The 20,811-nt window shown below is 39.1% G+C and overlaps 2 protein-coding genes across 7 annotated transcripts in view; one reads left to right on the top strand and one right to left on the bottom strand.

The window, feature by feature from the left end:
• Positions 1-52: 52 nt before the first annotated feature.
• MKRN2OS (MKRN2 opposite strand) lies at positions 53-18,101 on the top strand. The gene is made up of 4 exons (XM_084634778.1): positions 53-855; positions 7,273-7,322; positions 9,489-9,651; positions 16,747-18,101. Exons 1-4 carry the CDS (start codon positions 638-640, stop codon positions 17,021-17,023), a joined length of 708 nt encoding a protein of 235 aa, XP_084490904.1. The 5' UTR covers positions 53-637; the 3' UTR covers positions 17,024-18,101.
• A 675-nt stretch (positions 18,102-18,776) lies between these two features.
• The window catches only part of TSEN2 (tRNA splicing endonuclease subunit 2), a 42,381-nt gene continuing 40,346 nt past the window's right edge, over positions 18,777-20,811 (bottom strand). For 5 of the 6 annotated variants that reach the window (XM_084634774.1, XM_084634773.1, XM_084634775.1 and 2 more), the window contains 2 exons: positions 20,531-20,620; positions 19,844-20,160 (listed from right to left, as the gene is read on the bottom strand). In XM_084634774.1, the coding sequence (XP_084490900.1) occupies positions 20,101-20,160; positions 20,531-20,620 (150 nt within the window). In that variant the 3' untranslated portion in view covers positions 19,844-20,100. Of the gene's footprint in view, positions 18,966-19,843; positions 20,161-20,530; positions 20,621-20,811 lie in introns of those variants that run through there. The other variant, XM_084634776.1, reaches the window with a different exon arrangement.

The raw sequence follows: 20,811 nt of genomic DNA on the forward strand, positions 1-20,811 counted from the left end.
CAGAGGGAGGGGCCAGAGCGTCGCTTCCGTGAACCATAGAGATACAAAAAGAAAAGGAGGACTTGTGGCACCTTAGAGACTAACCAATTTATTTGAGCATGAGCTTTACTGAGCTACAGCTCACTGCATCGGATGCATGCCGTGGAAACTGTAGCAGACTTTATATAGACACAGAGAATATGAAACAATACCTCCTCCCACCCCACTGTCCAGCTGGTAATAGCTTATCTAAAGTGATCACTCTCCTTACAATGTGTATGATTATCAAGTTGGGCCATTTCCAGCACAAATCCAGGTTTTCTCACCCTCCGCCCCCCCAACTCACTCTCCTGCTGGTAATAGCCCATCCAAAGTGACCACTCTCTTCACAATGTGTATGATAATCAAGGTGGGTTTTTAATTAATTAATATTAAAATAAACACTAGCTCTTTAAGAGGATGTCCAAACATTATGTCTCCAGTTACTAGTTATCCTAACAGTGAGTGGTTAAGTGGGCTGTCATTCTGAATGACATCACTGAATAACATCCATTCCTAATCCAGTGATCCACCTGCTCCGGGTGAGATTGTGATAGGCAGTAAAATAAGATCGTTTCAGAAAGCTTCCCTCTATTTGCACAAGTAGTTGGCTGAAACAATGCAGTCCTTGGACTCAGAGAAAGGCTTAATCAAGTTCAGCCATTGTAAGAAGGACATATTTTGTTCCTACGTGCCCAAGCTGTGCCCTGTTTGTGGGCAGAGTCTAAACTACAGGAGACTGGAAGATGCACCTGTCAGCATTCCCAGCCCATTTGTCAACGGGCACAGGCAGAAATGTTCATTTTTACTTAAACCTACTACAGGAACATTTCTTAGGTATGGATATTTTGTTTTGTTACCATTGGTAAATGAAGTGTTTCTAAATGTTTGCTTATAGCATTTGCTCATGTTAATATATATTACTGCTTCCAGGGACCTGATCCTACAAGTAAAGTGTTCCACCAAAGCCAATGGAACTACTCAGGTGTGTAAAACCTACCAGATTAAGGTCTTGCAGGATCAGGGAAACTCCCAGTTAATTCAATGAGAGTTTTGCCTGAGTGGAAACTGAGTAAAATCCTCAGGATTTGTCTCTTTCATGGTAATTTTTCTAATGTGTATCAAACTGAACATACGGTGTATGTATATACACAAGAACATGGCTTTTTTTTTAAAGATTCCTTGGACCATACTGTATTATTGATTACATAGGGGAGTTCTGATTTAAAATCTTATATAAATTATATGACATTTTATTCAGACACTAGAATTAAAGGTGATGTTGAAAGATTCTATATATGTAAAACAATGAGTTATACACGTATACCAGTTTTCTCCTTTAGAGGGAAAGATGCCAGTGTTTATTACTTTTTAAAGAATGAGTTTTCAATGAAGTCAAACTGAATGAAGTTCCTCTCCCAGAACCTCCTTCCGTCAGTTTTAGTGTCAGAAACAGGCAATGTGGGCCTTGATTTTTCATCTATGAGCGCTCCAAGGCTCTGCAGTGTGAGCTGTACACTATGATTCTGGGCTCATTGTTCTGCTCATCCCTCCTTTGTTGCTGGTGACCACAGCAGCATGTGTGTTTTTCATTTAAATAAATTTTTCTTTTAAAGATAAACTACCTTTGTTAAGGCTAAACGTGCTATAATCTATTAAAATTAAATTAAAAAAAAACCACAACACAACAGGCATTACATGTTTTCTGCCAAAGCTTTAAAGAAAGTCAAAGCACAGAACTGGTGGAAGTCACTCACTAAGTACCTGGGCCCCGTTTGCTAAAGTGCAATATGAGCTTGTAACAGCGGTTGCCTCTTCTGCAGATGGAGAGAAAATGTTTTCTTCATTCCAGTTTATTCAACTAGTTCCTTGCACTGACTAGATCAGTGGTGGGCAACCTGCAGGCCGCATGCGGCCCATCAGGGTAATCTGATTGCGGGCCACAAGACGTTTTGTTTATGTTGACCGTCCGCAGGCATGGTCTGGGCCAATGGGAGCTGCGGGGGGCCATGTCTGCGGATGATCAATGTCAGCAAAATGTCTCGCGACCCGCAATCAGAGTACCCTGATTGGCCGCATGCAGGCTGCAGGTTGTCCACCATTAGACTATATCATTCAAAGTTGAAAACCAACTGGGAGTTGAAAAAGTAGGAAAGTTTGGAGAGAAAAACAATCTATGACTAAAAACAAGGAGAGAGAGGATGAGATCTACTATAGGCATACAGCAATTCTCCAAAAAGGGCTATATCTCAGGAGTTTAGTGTACCCACCCTACACACACCCACATCATATATAATTTGAAGTCTTATGTTGTTTGTTTAGATGAGGTATGATTTGGAGATGTCAAGGGGTTCCATAAGTCCGTACGTGAGATGAAACAATGGTATAAAAAATGATAGCGTCATTTTTGTACTGTTCCAGGAACACTGCAATATGACTGACTGTAGTTTTTACTGTTTAAGTTAAAATTAACACCTTAATGTTATTGGTCAAAGCTACCAAACAAAAATCCATTACAAGATTTTTACTGATTTTGCATGGACAAGTATTTTTTTTTTTTTTAGAAATTATGAAGCTGTTTAGCATGTGGCAAAAATGGTGAATATCAACATTTGCAGTATACTAATATGAAATGTTTTCATATTGCATGTTCTTAATTGTCAAAGTAGCTTACAAATTATTACCATAGTTTTCTATATTTTCAGTTGAAATTTGCTGACCAGATTAGTCTCACAATGAAGGTTGTGCACAGTAGGAGTAGATTGTGTCCTCATAGTTTATACTGCATAGTGGGTAGATATAAATATATATGAGTTCCTAATATAATGCTTTTCCATTTGTTAGCTTTTGTACTTACAATGTAGCTGCTAGTCTGCCTGGTAGGCTGTTTTAATATGTAACTGCCTGTGCATGCAGTACTAACCTTTGAAATATTCTAGAAACTAGCTTTTTAATTCAGTGACACCTAAGTATTAGTGTTAGATAACAATATGCAGCTTCCTACTGAGATTCAATCAAAATGTTTAGTAATCAAAAATGGCAATTTTGATACTAACATATATATCTACTTTAACATAAGTCTGTATACTTGTACAAGATGAAATATGGTGGTGGTGGTAATGCCAGCAATATACTTTGGGCATTTTACCTCTACAAGAAAGTTATAGTATATGAAGACATGAAGAATACAAGCCCTTTAAAGCATCCATCAAAGAGAAAAAGACTCTTCACAAACTTTGAAAAATGTGTTATTTGTCAAGAAAAATCAAAAGAATGCAAAAAACTGTCAAAAGCCACCAGTCTTGGACAGTATTCTGTGATGCTGGCAGCAGAATCTAGGAGAGATGAACTGTACTGGAGACTACTATATGAGTCTTGTAGTTTAGATGATAGGCCACCAACACTATCACAGGGATTGCTTTCAGAAATACATAAGTAAGTGGAATTTGGCACATGTCAGAGTTGTACTGAATCCAGAAAACTCTGAATCCGACCAGAGAACATCAATCGTGTTCAATCTGCTTCTATAGCTACCAGAGTGTAGACATCCTCCAGTGATTAGTCCAGTTGTATTGTTCACTTGAGAAAACCACACAAAAAATACAAGCAACTTCATAAAATAGAAATATTTGAGAAAGCAACCAATCTAAGGGAGGCAGCACTTCAAAGAGGAAATGATGACATGTTGCAGAGAATATCTCTGGAAGATTTGATTGCTAAAATGCAGTTTATCACTCTACTTGCCTTTCTTCCTATGTGAGTAAAATGAATCTTAAAGCAAAACCATCTAGTTTCTCTTCAACAATACAGTCCCCTTATGATATTTCATCAGCTGATTGAAGAGATAAGATCATTGTCTATGTACAACAAGAAGGCTCTTCTCCTGTCCTAGCTATAAAGCTCTACTTCCCTCAGACGTAGAAACTGCAAGCTATTCCAGTAGCAAATTACATGCCAGATTAGAAAAAACACTGATTCTGCAATTTCATTCCATGCAAAGCATGGACAAAGCCAGTCAACCATTGTTCTAGGCTATGCAATAATATTAGCTGACACTACTCAAGTTGCTAGTAATCTGAAGCAGAAACTTAAATCATCCAACTGTTTTATGGATGTTGTTCTTCCGAGTGGGCCTGATGAACAGCTTTCAAATTAACAAATAGTTTTGAATAATGCCACTTCAATCCTTCAGTCTGATATAGCCAAAATGAAAGCCTCAGATTATTACTCAAAGCTAGGTAGTTGTAGTTTACAGTGATCAACTACTTTTGTGCCCCACTGGTGCAGGAGTTTGTCCTTTGATAGATAAAATGAGTATCATCCTTCAGAAGACATTCAAAGAAGGTGCCTCTCAATTGCGGAGCGTATAGTATTTCACAGTTCCAAAATTATCACATCATTGCTCATAAGTAAGACTGAGAGTCTGTCATGGAAGTCACAGATTCCATGACTTCTGCAGCGGCTGGTGTGGTTGACCAGGGGCTGCTTGAGCAGCTCAGGCAGCCCATGGGACAGCCGCACCAGCTGCTGCTGGGGCAGTCTCAGGCCACCAGGGGTGAGGCAAGGGGTTGGGGCACGGGTGAGGGCTCTGGGTGGCATTTACCTCGTGGGGCTCCCTGGAAGCGGCAACATGTCCCTTGGCTCCGTCCTAGGCTGAGGTGTGGCCAGACAGCTCTGTGCACTGCAGCTGCCCCAACAGCTCCTATTGGCCATGGTTCCTGGCCAATGGGAGCTGCAGAGCCAGCGTTCAGGGTGGGGGCAGTGTGCAGAGCCCCACTGGCTGTGCCTCTGCATAGGAGCTGAAGGACATGTCGCTGCTTCCGGGGAGCCACGCAGAGCCAGGTAGAGAACCTGCCAGCCCCACCAACCCCTCGCCCCCTAGCAGCTGAGGGGGTCCCAGGCTATGCACCATTGCCCACCCCTGCACCCAGAGCACCTGCGGCACCCTTGGGCCACCCCCTGCCCCAGAGCACCCAAGATTTGGTCAGGGGTATATAGTACAAGTCATGGACAGGTCACGGGCCGTAAATTTTTGTTTACTGCCTGTGACCTGTCCATGACTTTTACTAAAAATACCTGTGACTAACACGTAGCCTTACTCATAAGTCTTGCTGCATAGCTACACTATGAATTTGGGTCTCAATTTAATTGACATACTACACCTTAATGGCTTCTGCATCAATTACTAGTTCTGCAAAAACTGACTACAGGCAGGTGTGTTCATTCTAAATGGAATTGTATCACTTCATGCTGGTGGAAATCTCATTCATGAAGGAGATGATAATATAGACATCAACACAGAGATAACTGATGGGAAGAATACCTTCCATTCAATGGCTAGAGTGGCATTTCAACAACAGTCTGCAGATAATGAAGCATCACAAGACATATCACTGAAGCATGGGAAAAAAAAGTCACTTAACTCTCCATGGACAATCAGAGTCTCTTATACAGTGCGCAGTATTTGAAAAACCTAGAACACACCCCGAACCAACGAGCCATGAAAAAAATACTTGAGAAAAATCAACTGTCTGTAGTCAGAACAATCTTTCCTGCACTGAACTGTGTACATGCCCAGACAAAGACTGTGGTAACCCATGCACACTTAACAGAGATCATAATGATGAACAAGATGATGACAATGATGTTGATTAGAAATGTCACCAGCACTCTTACATTTCAATGATACCTGTGCAAATTAATTATTATACTTCATTTTACTCTTTAAATTATGGTTGTGTTGCTCTGAAATCACAAAAAAAAATCCAATTTTATGTCTTGAAATAATACACAGAGTCATGAAACTAACACAAATGAATGCAAATATTTTGAAGATGTCATTTAAACACGTTGTCACTGTTTATCCCAAATCTATGATAACGGCGTCACTGGACCGCTCCATAACATACCTCATCTTAAAGTAGACATATTAAGCTTTCAAATGATGTGCATGTGCATAGGGAGGGTACATTAAATCAACCAAATAGGTAGTATCTGCCACTCACCTACTAGTCCTTTAAGATTTTAGAACATGATGGCCAGAAACTATCAGTTCAGTTCACTAAACTACAGATATACTTCCTTGGTTTGATAAATCACTTTATTTCTTATGTATCCAGCATATTTAAGGTAGTTTTATTTAACTATTTAAACAACTATTAAACTGTTAAAAACAAATTTAAAATGCTGTTTTTGTTCATTTTTAATTTAATTTGAATTTCCATCCAAATGCAGCCTGACAAATCACAAGTAAAATATTATCTAGTAAATATATGCATCATTCACCACTTTATAACATAATAAACATGTAAAAATTAAGAAGCTGAATAAATGTATGTCAAGCTATATAATTGCTTAAATAGATGTATATAGATGTACTTTCTGGTTAGCAAAAAGTAGTACAGTAGAACCTCAGAGTTATGAACACCTCGGGAACGGAGGTTGTTCATAACTGAAATGTTTGTAACTGAACAAAATATTATGGTTCTTTCAAAAGTTTACAACTGAACATTGACTTAATACAGCTTTGAAACTTTACTATTCAAAAGAAAAAATACTGTTTTAATCATCTTAATTTAAATGAAACAAGCACAGAAACAGTTTCCTTACCTTGTCAAATTTTTTTTTTTTTAAACTTTCCCCTTTTTAAAAAAGTAGTTTATGTTTAACACAGTACTTGCTTTTTTGTTTGGTCTCTGTTGCCTGATTGCATACTTCCAGTTCCAAATGAGGTGCGTGGTTGACCAGTCAGTTTGCAACTCTGAGGTTCTCCTGTACTGAATTACACCAACCAACGAGAATCAACCTTTCTTTAGGAAAATAGGTAAAGAGTACAGATGCGAAACAAGATTAAAATTGATTATTACATAAAAGTTTTCTGTTTGTTGATTTAAATCATGATTAAAATTGGTGATTTAAATGACTTATTTAAATCAGTCCATCCTGTTTTGTCCTAATCAGAGATGAGTGAACTTGTTTGGGTAAAATAAAACCAAACCCTGAACCTTTTCTGGGAATGAAAACACTTGTCTTTTAAGTTTTTCATGGTGGTGGTTGTTCATTTCCATTTGCTTGTCCCCATCCTGGTTTTAGTCGAGATCCAAAATACCAACAGAGAAAACAGCCTTTTCAGGTTATTTTTAATAGGCCAGAAGGGGAAAGTGGTAGAAATTTTTGCATACCAGATCTAAAGCCAAGCAATATTTACAAGAAATAACATTTTCAGTCATGAAAACATTCCCGTTTTTCTTTCAGAGAGTATGATGGAAGCTCTGATCTCCATGTCGGAATAACCAATACTAATGGTAATATGGGCTTTGCAATTAGTTTATATTCTTTTTAAAAATGTTGTGCATCTCTAATGTTTCTCCACTACCTTACTAGGATTTGCACTGTATATTTAATATTTGGCTTTCCTGCTCTCTACCCTCCCAAACCGACATTTGGGGCTAAAGTAGTCTTACTGCCTGAGAGCTGAATGGCACTCATTTCCAAGCCAGTCAGTTCTACATTGCTATGGTTGTTGGATCATATTAAAGAAGCTCTGTATTAAAATCACAAATGAGTTTGATTCCCCATAGTTTAAATTCCAGGGTATTACTAATTAAGAGGTCTCTTGGTTTTTGGTACTGTTTCTCTCCTTCTATGTGTGAAACTTGCAAGCTGCTAATTGCGTTAGTACATTCTAAGACAGAGTCTGTTCTCAAAGCAATTCACACAGAGAGAGACTCAAAGCAATACTCTGTAATAACAGAAACAGAACCCAGAGACTCCCCACCCTTTTGTTGTATTAACAATTGTGATTAAAATAGAGATAGAGGATGTATGTGGATGGATGCTTGGTGTGGATAACAACTGAATGATCAGGGAGGTGCCAGCCCAAGAATCCAGTGTCTATCGGCTGAAGAAGGCGTCAAGTGGAAATAACCAGAGGACCCCCCCTGCCCCCCAGAGGCAGACTGGAATCCATCCAACAGCCTCAAGGACGGGAGAACCAAAGAACAAGATAACATCTAGCAGCACGGAGCCGGCAGGAATGTGCTATCTGCTGATTGATTCAGCAACAGCATGATGAAACAATTCCCACAGACTAGCCTAGGAATAAATTCCTATAAAAATAGACTCTAGAAAGTGAGAACTTTGTGGGGTCTGATTCTGCAAACCAACTTCCAGGAGCATCAGATGAGCATCTGACAAGGCCCTGCTCCCTCCTCATGTCCAGGCCACCTGGCCAGTGGCTTGGCATGAGCAACTCTAAGGCTGGTAACTATGATAACAACCTTGCAGAACCTTTGTGTGTGTGTGTGTGTTTGTATGAATGAATGTGTGAATAAATATGAGATTGAATGGAATGTTATAACTATAACTAACTGCTTACTATGATTCTTTCTGTAGTCACAATAAATGTGGTATTTTGCCTTTTTCCCTTTAATAAGATCCTGCTGGTTTTTAATTTATTGGTATAACATGGTGACATATGAGGCTTGCTGTTAAAAAACATCCTCCCCTTTACTACAAAAGACCTGCAATGAAATCCTGGCCCAACTGAAGTTAATGGAAATTTTACCATTGACTTTAATGACGTTAGGATTTCACCAAGACCGAGAATTTGAATCCAGGCTTCTGTCTTGACCCCGAACCAGAACCATTATCCTCCCCAGACCCCACAAATTTTGGAAGTACGGACAAAAATGGAACCCACATTCAAAACCAAGCACAGCCCCATTTTGTCCATCTCCAGCACAAAACTAACTAGGCAGCCCACTGTACTATGGCCTTTTAATGAGATTTAAGTATGCTGAATTGTTGCTGCTGATTTTTAAGCACATACTGATCTTAAAGGGACAATTGTTAAATTAAAAATATTTTTTAAAAGTCCTTGCCCACATGCTATAATCCCTCTGATTATTAAAATTATAGAATTTTAAAAATCTAATTTATCAGTGTCAGTGCTGTTTACTTTTTGCATTTTTTCCTCATCTTGGACAATGAAAATAGATGTCAGTTTTACTTTAATTTATAGTCTCTTTCTGGATAATTTCAATTTCATGTACTAGCACCATGCTGCCATATTAGGGTTGCAAACATGGCAGAGGAACAATAATTTATTTTAAAAGAGAATGTTTCATCTGGAGTTTAAAGAAAACCTTTTGGGTTTAGGTTTTGTGAAAGGTTATTTTTCAGAATCTAAGGTTTTGGATCAAATTTATTCTTCCACTGATTTTTTAACAAATGCAAAGTGAAATTACAGTATAAAAATGCAAACTGTTTCATGATCAAGATTAGACATGTCATAATATGTTGTTTTAGGGGGGAAACAGTAATCTGCAGGCTGTAGTAATTACTGTACTGTCATGAATAATGCCATTAGGGAAAGCAATATTGTTGTAACTAGCTGTCTCATCTTATAACAGTGGACTTTTATTTCTGATTCTCCTCCCTTGCTGACAATCTGCTGCTTATGTTTCCAGGGTTGGTGTATAATTACAATGAAACAGGCATTCATAGAGTTGAACTTGGGTGGGAGCAATGCATTAGTATCCCACTAATGCAGCCAGACATGTATGGACTGCTTGAACAATGGGATAAGTACCTAGAAGAATTCTCTACGGGAGAGGCCTGGTTTTTTCACAGGTATGTAGTTTAGCAGATAGATATACTAGAATAGTAATTATTAAAGGATGATGAATTGGGATATTCAGCTTTGGATTCTGCTAAGCATGTGGTTCACAGCTGAGATTGATTTACCCAGTCATACAGGAGCCAGTCTGAATAACTCCTTCCTACAAAACACCACTTGAAAATCGACACCTTTGTTAACAGAAAAGGGTATTTTGAGGTAATTATTGAAGTAACAGACAACCCTGATGGAATGCAGAACCTCTACAGCGTATTAAGGTCAATTCTTTAGCAATGTGAGTTTGTGCACTACTGATAACATTCTCCTCACCAAGTCATGGCTCCTGAAGAATGTATGGTTGGCTGTGGAAAGAGAATCACTGACTTTTCCCAGTTCTGTAGTCAAAGAATCACTGGTTATGGGATTCAACCCTCTAGCTACCTTTTGATCTACAGGGTAAAATCCTGACCTTACTGAAGTCTATGGGAGCTTTGCCATTGACTTCAGTGGAGTCAGACTTTCATCCACAGTGTACATCCAGATGCGTACTTCATGTCAATAGTCAGAAATGGAAAAAATATACTATCAGGCTTATCTCCAGCAGTTCCAGCTAGTTTGCAATGTTTTCCTTTTGCTAATTAACTAGGGAAAGACGTCAGCACAAAACCATCATGTTCGGCATAGAATGCTTCATTCTTTTTAGGTTCCATAGGGGCTGATGGCTGACAACAGCATCATCAGTGATGTGGTCAGGCTGGAACATGCATGTCACCTCACCAGGCATACAGGCAAACAACAAACTTACAGCTTCAAAGGAGAAGGCTGATGCTCTAAATGTTCATTTTAAAAAGTGAAATTACTAAATATCCTATTTGGGCCCAATCGTGTGAAACGCTGAAGTCAATGAGAGGACACTTGGTATTTTGTAGAACCAAGCCCAATTTTAACCACTGTATGTTTGGCTGCTGTAGTGGTGTATTTTAACATTTCTTTTTGAGTCTTCCTTGTCTTTTTGGCTGAAATCGAAAGGATTTGATTTCAAGTTAAATTTTCAAAAGCAACTAAGTGACTTCAGAAAATGAGTCCCATTGACTTCCAGTTAGTCTGGCACTTTTTAAATTCCCACTCGTAAGTGTTTCTTCTTAAAAGTAATTTGATGTCAAACAAAATGATGGAGGAGAGATGGTTAGGTATTTACACTTTTTTCTACAAGCCTTTTTGATAGCAAGAATATTTAATTCCTAGACAGCTTACTCACGAAAGTGACCTACTAGTCCCAAGTATGCCTGCAGTCACTCTGTCCATGCACACCCAATCTAAATGGTGACATATTGAGCTTTCTAGATATTCTAATAGAATAGATAGCAATTTTACACAGATTTTTCAGATCATTCACCAAAACTATGCAGATTCAAACACAAATTTTAAAAAATTGGTCCTGTGTTAAGTTTTTTGTAGTGAACTAGTTTTATTACTGCATTTTGAACCTCAGCAAGCATTGGGCCAACTAGTTCTAATTCCTGTTCTTTAATTTGCTTCCAAATGACTGGCAGGCATACAAGCAAAGTCTTGAAATGGAGCTGAAGCAAATTAATTGACTCACTGACAAAAAATGTTTTTCTTGAACTTACTTTAACCAAAAGTAAAGATCATTATTTTAAATTGTTCTAAAATCTGCGTAACCTTTGAAAGTAGCTATAGAAGTTACATTTTACCTTTTTGTTATACAGTCTAGTGCTGTGATGACAAAGTGTATTTTCTGCTGATCCAGATTTTGTGCTCCCCCTGCTGCAGTAACTGTAAGCCACTGGTTTTGTCTGAGACAGATAATATTCATTTATGGTTTTGGTTTCTCTCTCATTATTTTCTGCATGATTCTAAAGACAATGTGTGATTTGTAGCCATTATAATTTTATATCCTGAGAATTTAGTTCTCTCTCAAACAATAAAGCTTAGATGACTATAATGTGTTAAGACACCAACTATGTGAATGATCTTGGGCTTCAGCATGAAAAATCTGATTTAATATGTCCCTTCCCAAGACCTGAAAGAAAATCAGTCATGCTTCCAAGTTACAAATACAATACAAAGATCCCAGGAGTGGTCTCTACTGGGATCATTAGATATCTGTGGAAAGCAAGTATAGGCAGCAAGTGAAGAGTAAAAATGTATTCCAAGAAATATTTGTGATTTCACTGAGAGCAGCTCCTTAGGAAAAGAATAAAATCACGGTCTCTGAACTCAATTTTTAAAATAAGCCATGTTGTCTCAGCTTTCCTTCTAAATTAAAGGTTATAAAACATTTGTGGGAAAGACTTGTGTTGTATTTTAAGAGACCCCACATACTTTGTATATTGCCTAGGAATGTAGAGGAGACTATAAAATACCTAAATTCCCTCTTTTAATTTAAATTAAGTTATCTATAAGCGTAGGGACACTAAACTATACCTTGCTTTTTATTGGAAGAGTCTGTAAAAATTAGATGCAATGAATGGTGCCTTTCTGCTGTTTTTTTTAAATGGTATATATAAATGCAAGAAAGAGTAGGAGTGGCAACTGAGTCAGACGTAGATAACCTCCAGTGGCTTAAATTACAGGCAACTTTATTTTTGCTAATACCAGGCCATATTTCCCATTCAAAGGTGGTAATCTAAAAACACATTCAGGGCCATCCTTAGACATATACAGCATACATTTGCAGTGCCCCTGGGTCTTAGTGTCCACCCGTCTGCCTCTTCCTATCCCTGTTCTGACCCTTCCTGCAGGCTCCCATCACAACTGGCTGCTGCAGCCTGGTGAGTCTTCCTCCAGAGGGGATCTAGTACTTAAAAGTGAAAAAGCCTTCCAGCCTGCCAGACCTATTAACACAACATTTAAACTGCTAAAGAGCCATTCAAGTGGTAATAAGAAAAGGAGGACTTGTGGCACCTTAGAGACTAACCAATTTATTAGAGCATAAGCTTTCGTGAGCTACAGCTCACTTCCTCAGATGCATATCGTGGAAACTGCAGCAGGCTTTATATATACACAGAGAATATGAAACAATACCTATTCCCACCCCACTGTCCTGCTGGTAATAGCTTATCTAAAGTGATTTCCAGCACAAATCCACAAAACCTGGATTTGTGCTGGAAATCACTTTAGATAAGCTATTACCAGCAGGACAGTGGGGTGGGAATAGGTATTGTTTCATATTCTCTGTGTATATATAAAGCCTGCTGCAGTTTCCACGATATGCATCTGAGGAAGTGAGCTGTAGCTCACGAAAGCTTATGCTCTAATAAATTGGTTAGTCTCTAAGGTGCCACAAGTCCTCCTTTTCTTTTTGCGAATACAGACTAACACGGCTGCTACTCTGAAACCTGTCAAGTGGTAATGAAGCCCTTTAGCAGGCATTTGCCAACCCCCAGGTATATACAAAAAGAAAAGGAGTACTTGTGGCACCTTAGAGACTAACCAATTTATTTGAGCATGAGCTTTCGTGAGCTACAGCTCACTTCATCGGATGCATGCCGTGGAAACTGTAGCAGACTTTATATAGACACAGAGAATATGAAAAAATACCTCCTCCCACCCCACTGTCCTTTTCTTTTTGCGAATTCAGACTAACACGGCTGTTACTCTGAAACCAGGTATATATACTGTCAGTTTCTGAATTTACTGACAAAAACAGCTGTGTATTACTGTAATATTTACTCAGAACATGTTAGTCTATAGGACCTTAGTTTAAAATTTCTTTTCAAAATAATATTTCATTAGTGTGTTGCTGAAGATTATAAAAATCACATCTCTAAAAAATCCTTATATAGATTTTTAGATGCACAATCCGAGTATTCATCTTTATTTAGCCTTAAATGCTTGGATCTTCAGACATATAGCTTTTTTAAATAAATCCTTCAAAAGACCGCCTTTATCTAAAATACACATGAGCCGGGCTGCCATCAGGCATAGGGGCACCAGTTTAATACTGCATAGGGCCCCATAAATCCTAAGGATGGCCCTGAACACGTTTGATAGTGATGAATGTGATAATGCGTCATTTGTTATAAATACAATGATGGCAAACTAAAATCCCCCAAGTTATCTTCAATAAACAGCAATGGAACCCATTTTCTGTTACAGTGCTATACCCCATTATGACCTTGTTTCAGCAGAAACACTTAAGCATGTGCTTTGCTGGGTTGGGCACAAGCAGACTAACTTTAGGCATCCAAACGTTTTAAATTTGGACTAGGACTAATGAGAAAATTGCACTGGGGTTTCCCAACTGTTGTGCAATGCAGCATATTTACTTATAATTACTTAACTAAAACAAAGAGAAAAAGGAGTACTTGTGGCACCTTAGAGACTAACAAATTTATTTGAGCATAAGCTTTCGTGAGCTACAGCTCACTTCATCGGATGCATGTCCAGGTCCTGGGCTGGGGGGCCAGGGCGCTCTGCGTGCTGCTTTTGCCTGCAGGTATGCCCCTCCCCACCCAGCTCCCATTTGGAGCCAGTACTGGGGGCGGGGGCAGTGCCCGGAGCGCCCTGGCACTCCTGCCTGGGAGCCGGACCTGTCCTTCTGGCTGCTTCTGGGACACAACGCAGTGCCACCCAGGACAGGTACAGACTAGCCTGTCTTACCACCACAGACCCGGCATTTAACAGCCCAGTCAGTGGTGCTGACTGGAGCCACCAGTGTCCCTTTTCGACAGGGTATGCTGATCGAATGCATCCAATAAAGTGAGCTGTAGCTCACGAAAGCTTATGCTCAAATAAATTTGTTAGTCTCTAAGGTGCCACAAGTACTCCTTTTCTTTTTGCGAATACAGACTAACACAGCTGCTACTCTGAAACTTAACTAAAACAATAAGCTATGATGAAGCACGTATATTCAGGCAATAACATGCTTAGCAAACCAGAAGTCAGAGGTCACTATAAATACATCATGCACCAAAGCAAAAGAGCTTTGAAGAGATAGCAGAATGCTTTGAACTAGACTCAGTCCTCCATGCTACAAGTCTGCAGAAGACTGGATGTTGCAAATGAATATTGTAAATTCCCAGGGGTAACAAGCAAGTCTTGTGCATTCATAGGTCCCCTTGCCAGGAGATACACAGTACATAATATATAACACAGAAGTGACAGCTATACAGGAGGCAAGAGGAGAGAGGGTCAAAGGACTAGGAGAAGCAAGATTTCTGTAGGAATGGGAGGTGGTTATGGAAAGGGCATAGAATCAGGTAGGGGACAGAGCAGGTGGTCTGTGCAGGGGTTTACAGAAGGGAAGTGAAGTAGTAAGGGGGCGGGGGGAGTAGTAAGACCACCAGAGATGTGCAGGAGGAGAAAGAGATAAGATTATATTAAAGTTGACTGCTATTGCTGTAAAAATTCTTAAGATACATACTATTAACTTATAGGAGAGGTTGAGAAACAATACAAAGATAAAAAGACAGATAATTGCAGCCTACTTTTGGCTTAGGTGGTTCCATAGGACAGTCCAACTTGAAGAATAATATTCTGGTTAAAAATGGGGAAAAGAACATATAGAAAAAATGTTAATTTGTCTTTCAAGTGTTAACTCCATTTCAATTAGTTACTTAAAGGCATTTCTGCCCTTGTGATACATGTGCAATTTATTATCGCCAACAGGAGTTTGCCAGGCAGAGTATATGCCCCTAGATCAACATAATAGCAGCATTTAATTGGTTTAAACTATGCTTCCAAGGAAATACTACAGTGAAAGATGTATGTCGTGGCACATTCACATCACTGCTGCAGGTGACAGCTTTCTGAACCGGATAATAGTACAGCAATTAACAAGGGGATAGATAGCTAACTTGGTCAAAGCTATCTTTTTATTTTAAACACTGGAATTTATAATTGCATACGCTAGAGCAGGGGTTCTCACAAGAAAATTTTTGGTGGCCTCAGAGTGCGGCCACCAACTATTACTGGTGGCCACTCTAAGTATTAGGAAAAATTGTCAATTAACTTCAGGAAAAATAAATACATATGCACATATACATGTCCAAATCATTGTAATTTATTTATGTAGGGTTTTTTCGCAGACTCAATAATAAAAATAATATACAGTTTTCTTTGTTCTTTACTGGACCTAAACAGAATAGAAACAAATAATGTGCTTTGTGTTCTTGTTCCTTTTTGTTGTTGTTTCTTTTGCTTTTTTGGTTGCTTGTTTTTAAGACTTGCTAGCTAATAAATCCGTTTCTGTGAAAAGTGATATTTATCACTTTTCACAGCAGCAGACTTGCTATCGAGGCAGTCAAAAGTGATATTAACAAACATACAAATATCACTTTTCACAACAGACTTACTCAGCCCTGACAAGCTGGGGGACAAATTAAGCCCTGGATGGAGAGGTGGATAGGGAGGCATCTCAGGGCCAGGGGTGACAGGGCTGGGGATGTGAGTCTGGGGACTGGAGCCCAGCAGCAATGCACTAGGGCCAGAGGACGAAGTGGGGGCCAGGGCAACGTGTGTGTGGATGCGCGGGGGGTGAGCTTGGGGCCAGCAGTCACTGCTGCATGGCTGGGGCTGGATCGCACAGCCCCACGGGTGGAGTCCAAAACCCTGTGGCTGGGGGTCAGAGCCCACAGCTGCATGGCCAGAGCCCAGGGCCAGAGGAGGCAGGTGGGCAGGGGGTGGAGCCCACTGCCACACATCTGGAGCCTGCCACCCCAGGTCTGAAGCCCGAGACCCACTGCCTGCCTGATTCTCCAGCATTTGTGGCTCCAGAGGGGGACAGGGCCCAACACCTACTGGCACCACTGGTGGGAGGGGGACATCCCCCCCCCCCATCATTACTAAGGAGGCTGTGGCTGCACAAAAAGCCCCTGGCTGCCGCATGTGGCCACATTTGAGAAATGATGCACTAGAGCTTAGAATCTGACTTTTTTTTATGCCCACAATTTTGCAGCATCTGAGAGCATCAGAGGGACGGACAGTCATCATTACAGGTGCATTTAAGTTCTAGCATTAAGAGAATTTTAGTATTTTTGGAAGGTGTATGGTTCTTTATCTCAGCCAATAAATCATCATCTCCAGTTTACACACACTATTTGAAGAACTAGTCTCTCTCATTAACTTGGTTATCTGTTTCACAGGTACGATGAACACCACCACAATTGTTATACCTTTGCACTGGCATTTATTAACTGTGTCTTGGCTGCACAAGGTAAGCAGCCAATGAGTAAAAGTGAATTCACAGAAAGATTTGTGATACCACAGACAAGGAAAGCTTCCAAGTATATCACTGTCTACCAGGAGGTAGCAGAAAATTATTTCTACATTGGTGACACCCTTGATCAAGAAAAAAACAATTCTGGAGAGGACACATTATTACGTTTACAGGCATTCAAAGCAATGAAAACAGATCCATAAATAGGAAATCTTTGGGTCCAAGCTTCAGTTCTCCCTCTATATACCTGACATGCCTTCCTGCAATATTTGAAAACTAACTGATTGTAGAGACTGACTGTAGAACTCAGATATGTCTGAGAAAAGGATCATCCCTTTCATCTCTCTCTCACAAGACATTAACATGACACAAGAAGGAAAAGACTTGTATGAGTGTGTTCTGGGAGCTTTAAAATTTTGCACTCTGCAACTACCTAACTTTCATGAGCACTATCACTATGGGAAATTATATATGTTCCTGTTTGCTATATCATACTAAAAGTTGTATGAGTGTAGTCATGTTTTGTAGTAGACTATGAGTGTTGTAAATTAAAACAACAAATGTAGATTACCTTTTGACCAAAGTCAGAAAAACAGTTTGTGACAAAAATGAATGGTGACACTTATTCACTAAAACACTGCTTGAATTAAGAAAGCACTGCAATTACTGGTCATATATACTATTTTCCTCATATGCAATATGCAGATACTAAAATGCCTGAGATAAGGTACAAACTGAGTAAGTTTTAACTTTACCAATAAGTGGCGGTGTTCATTTAGTTTCTTGTAAACATAAAGTACTATCATAAATGCTACGTTGTACCTCCATATTTTTACTACCATTGCAAGAATAAATAGCTGGAGTAAAACTATACTCCTCTCTCTCTAGAGGGGCTATTTTCCAGTGAAGTGTCTGGAAGTATTCAGTACTCTACAAGAAACATTTTATACTAGCCAACAGATTTTGCAGGCTGTTGTGTCCATAACTAGCACTGGACTCGTCAGAATGTCCCTCAACAAGAAATTAAAGGATTTGAAAAGACTGAACAGCAGTTTTACAGATTGTTTCTGCAGTCATGCACTGACCTATTATAGCCAACTTTTGCTAGTTTTCACTGTTCTAAACCCTAAATAACTTCGCTAGAGTTAATCTAGATAGATATCAATATAACAGAGCAGAGTTCAGCCTTATTTCTCCTCGTAGTTTTTGCAAAAGCTCAGCCAGAGCTAGTATGAATCCAGGTTCTATTTTCTTCAGAATTCTAATAAATGGTTCTTAATTTTGTCCCACCTCTAATTTATACTTTTGTATAAATGGTAGAATAAGTATAAAAAACAACAACATTCTTTAACTTCTTACACCACACAGTTCCATTTATTTCTTACTCTCATAAATGCCTTCTGCCATTGTTTACTATATTTTAAAATTGTATTTAACATCAAGCACTCCAAAAATGAAAAATAAGAACACTGAAAGAAGTTCTCATTAGGGTGAAATTCACCCCTGTTCAGAGGGTAAGCACAAACCCCCTCTGTACTACTTAATCCATATTTTGAGAATTCAAATGGAACTTAAATAGTGCTGGGCCTTGAGATGTGTTTCTGCTCAAGGGTGAATTTCTGATTGGCTCAGAACAAGGACCTTCTGTGCTTTTACCAATCGGAATACACTTTGTGAATGAAAATATATGGCAAGTTTTGGTCTCCCTGGTTATGCACTTCTAAAGGAAATAATTTGGTGCAATAGCATTGAAAATATTAAGTATGGTCTGCTCTATGAAAAAAAATACCTTGATATCTACTTTCTATAAATACCTTGACATTCAGCTTGAAGAGAGAGAAGCCATTATCCAGCCACAACATTTCCAATTACAGTACAGACGCTACAGAGGGAAAACACAAACATTAGAATATTTTTCCCCTTTTTTCAATTTTATACATAGCGTAATCTACAATGAAATGGTGCTTTATATTGCTACATTGCTGAAACAGAAGAAGATATGGCTGGATTACACTGTGTTGACTATCCCTTGCTGGCAGATGATTCCTTGAGGACCATTACCAGCTGGCAGAGTTTAGAGCAACTCTTGCTTCTGCTGAGGTCAGGGTAGAACTGGCCAAAGAATCAAGGAGCCCCTTTGCTGTGCTGAATGGAAACAGTGTAGAAAAGAATATGTCACAGTGTGTAAAGCAACATCCACTAAAACCAGTTCAATTGGCTAACCAGGTTATCTTCTATGACTAATGACACCTGCAGTGCTACCAAAGGGGACACTTGATAACTTACCTTCATGACATTTCATATTATGGAATACTTTTAATACCAAATCACAGTGACAAGCATAAAAGTAGCAAGCTGCCCAGCATTCAGAGTTTTATTTATGTTAAATACAACAATAATTGGAATTTCAGCTGTGCTTTGAGAAATTTCAACCTAAGTCAAAGTTAAACTAGATTTTAGATTACCAACCATACCAATGAACTTGGGTATCATCTCTCTCCCCTTCCCTCTATTTGACGTAATCAGAACTGCTTGCTTTGTGTCATATAGGCCCTATGCTGTTTATATAAGGTACTTATTTGGCTGCCCTATTAAAATAGTATCTGTCTCAGTCTTCACTGTAGTTATCTCCACAACACCTCTTTGGAGTTGGGAAGTGTTATTATTCTCATTTTACTGAGGCACAGTGAGACTATATGACATGCTTAAGATCACACAGGAAGTCTGGGACCTGAATCCTAGTCTCCCAAATCCTAAACTAGTGGGCGATCCTTCCTCTCCCCGGTAATGCTGCTAACAAAGATTTAGTTCAATCAGCAAAGGCTTGTGCTTTCAGAGCCGGGACAGAAGAGTTTATGTAGTGGCTGCGAGGCACCAAATGGCCATTGCATGCAGTCTAGTGACCAGTGTGAAGTCCTAGATGCGTGTGGATTTGTTACATATTATGCTGTTAGCAATCAATGCAGTGCAGTTAGTTTTGCTAGCAACAAGTTTAGAAGTTCTATAGGAATACAAAGGTATGCTGGATTGGGAAGAGATTACTTTAATTTTTTTCACATGGACAAATACAGTTATCCATTTTGTTTTTTCGGTACAACCTTCTCTGACAGTACACACCATACTCCATGTTCAGTACAATTTTAAAAAGCATTCAGACATGCATTCAGAATATTTTAAACAGGAATATGGCTCAACTCAGCCATGTAAAGATTAGATTTTTCTCAACCTAATTTGCTTATAATATTTGCTCCTTTAACACTGGATTTCTTGGTCCATCTTATTATAGTTCATCTTGTTCACTGCGCTCTCGGGAGGAGACCCAACGATTTACAATCAGTTCCTGAAAGAGAAACATGGACTATTATAAGAGCAAAAATAAAAAAAAAAAAGCTTCCCCCCCTCCCTCCTGTCATGCCAATCATAACTCGGTAGCAGCAATTCTTGATGCCCCAACCTACATTTAAAGATTAAACTTTGGGACCAGCTACCTCTGTGCTAGGCCTGCCCTCCAATGAATTTCTACCAACTCTGGGGTGCAACAGAATCTATGATGCTCAACATCATGGTCTTGTGCTCTCCAGAATTTGAAACATGCCAGAGAGAAAACAAAAATTAAAGTGTGCTGCTATGTTAGGGAGCTAGAGTCTTCAACTGCCTCAAAGGATTGCTCAGCTAGCAAAGATGAAGAAATAATTCGGAGCACAACTTACTTGAACTTTAATTCTTTTTAGACAGTCTGGAGATGACATTTCTTTCTCAGTCATATCACACGGTCTAATCAAGTAGCATAACATAAGTTCCTGTCGACAAATACATGAATATTCCTTATGTGAGACAAAATGTACAAGCTTCAATTGATTTTTTGAAACTGGTTTTAAATTAGAATCTCAGGTGTTTAGTTCGAACAACAGATCTCTTAGGCAAATTAAGAGGTATATACACTTGTATAAGATTTGTTAATGGGAACTAGATATACATACTGAGTATATGT

The sequence above is a fragment of the Lepidochelys olivacea genome (assembly GCF_965140295.1).
Source record: "Lepidochelys olivacea isolate rLepOli2 genome assembly, chromosome: 7".
Taxonomy (NCBI): Eukaryota; Metazoa; Chordata; order Testudines; family Cheloniidae; genus Lepidochelys; species Lepidochelys olivacea.

Coding starts and splice junctions, on each gene's coding strand:
- MKRN2OS (XM_084634778.1), top strand. CDS start 638: ATGCAGTCCTTGGACTCAGAGAAAGGCTTAATCAAGTTCAGCCATTGT. Junction 856..7,272: donor ACTACAGGAACATTTCTTAG/GTATGGATATTT, acceptor TTTTTCTTTCAG/AGAGTATGATGGAAGCTCTG. Junction 9,652..16,746: donor GAGGCCTGGTTTTTTCACAG/GTATGTAGTTTA, acceptor TCTGTTTCACAG/GTACGATGAACACCACCACA.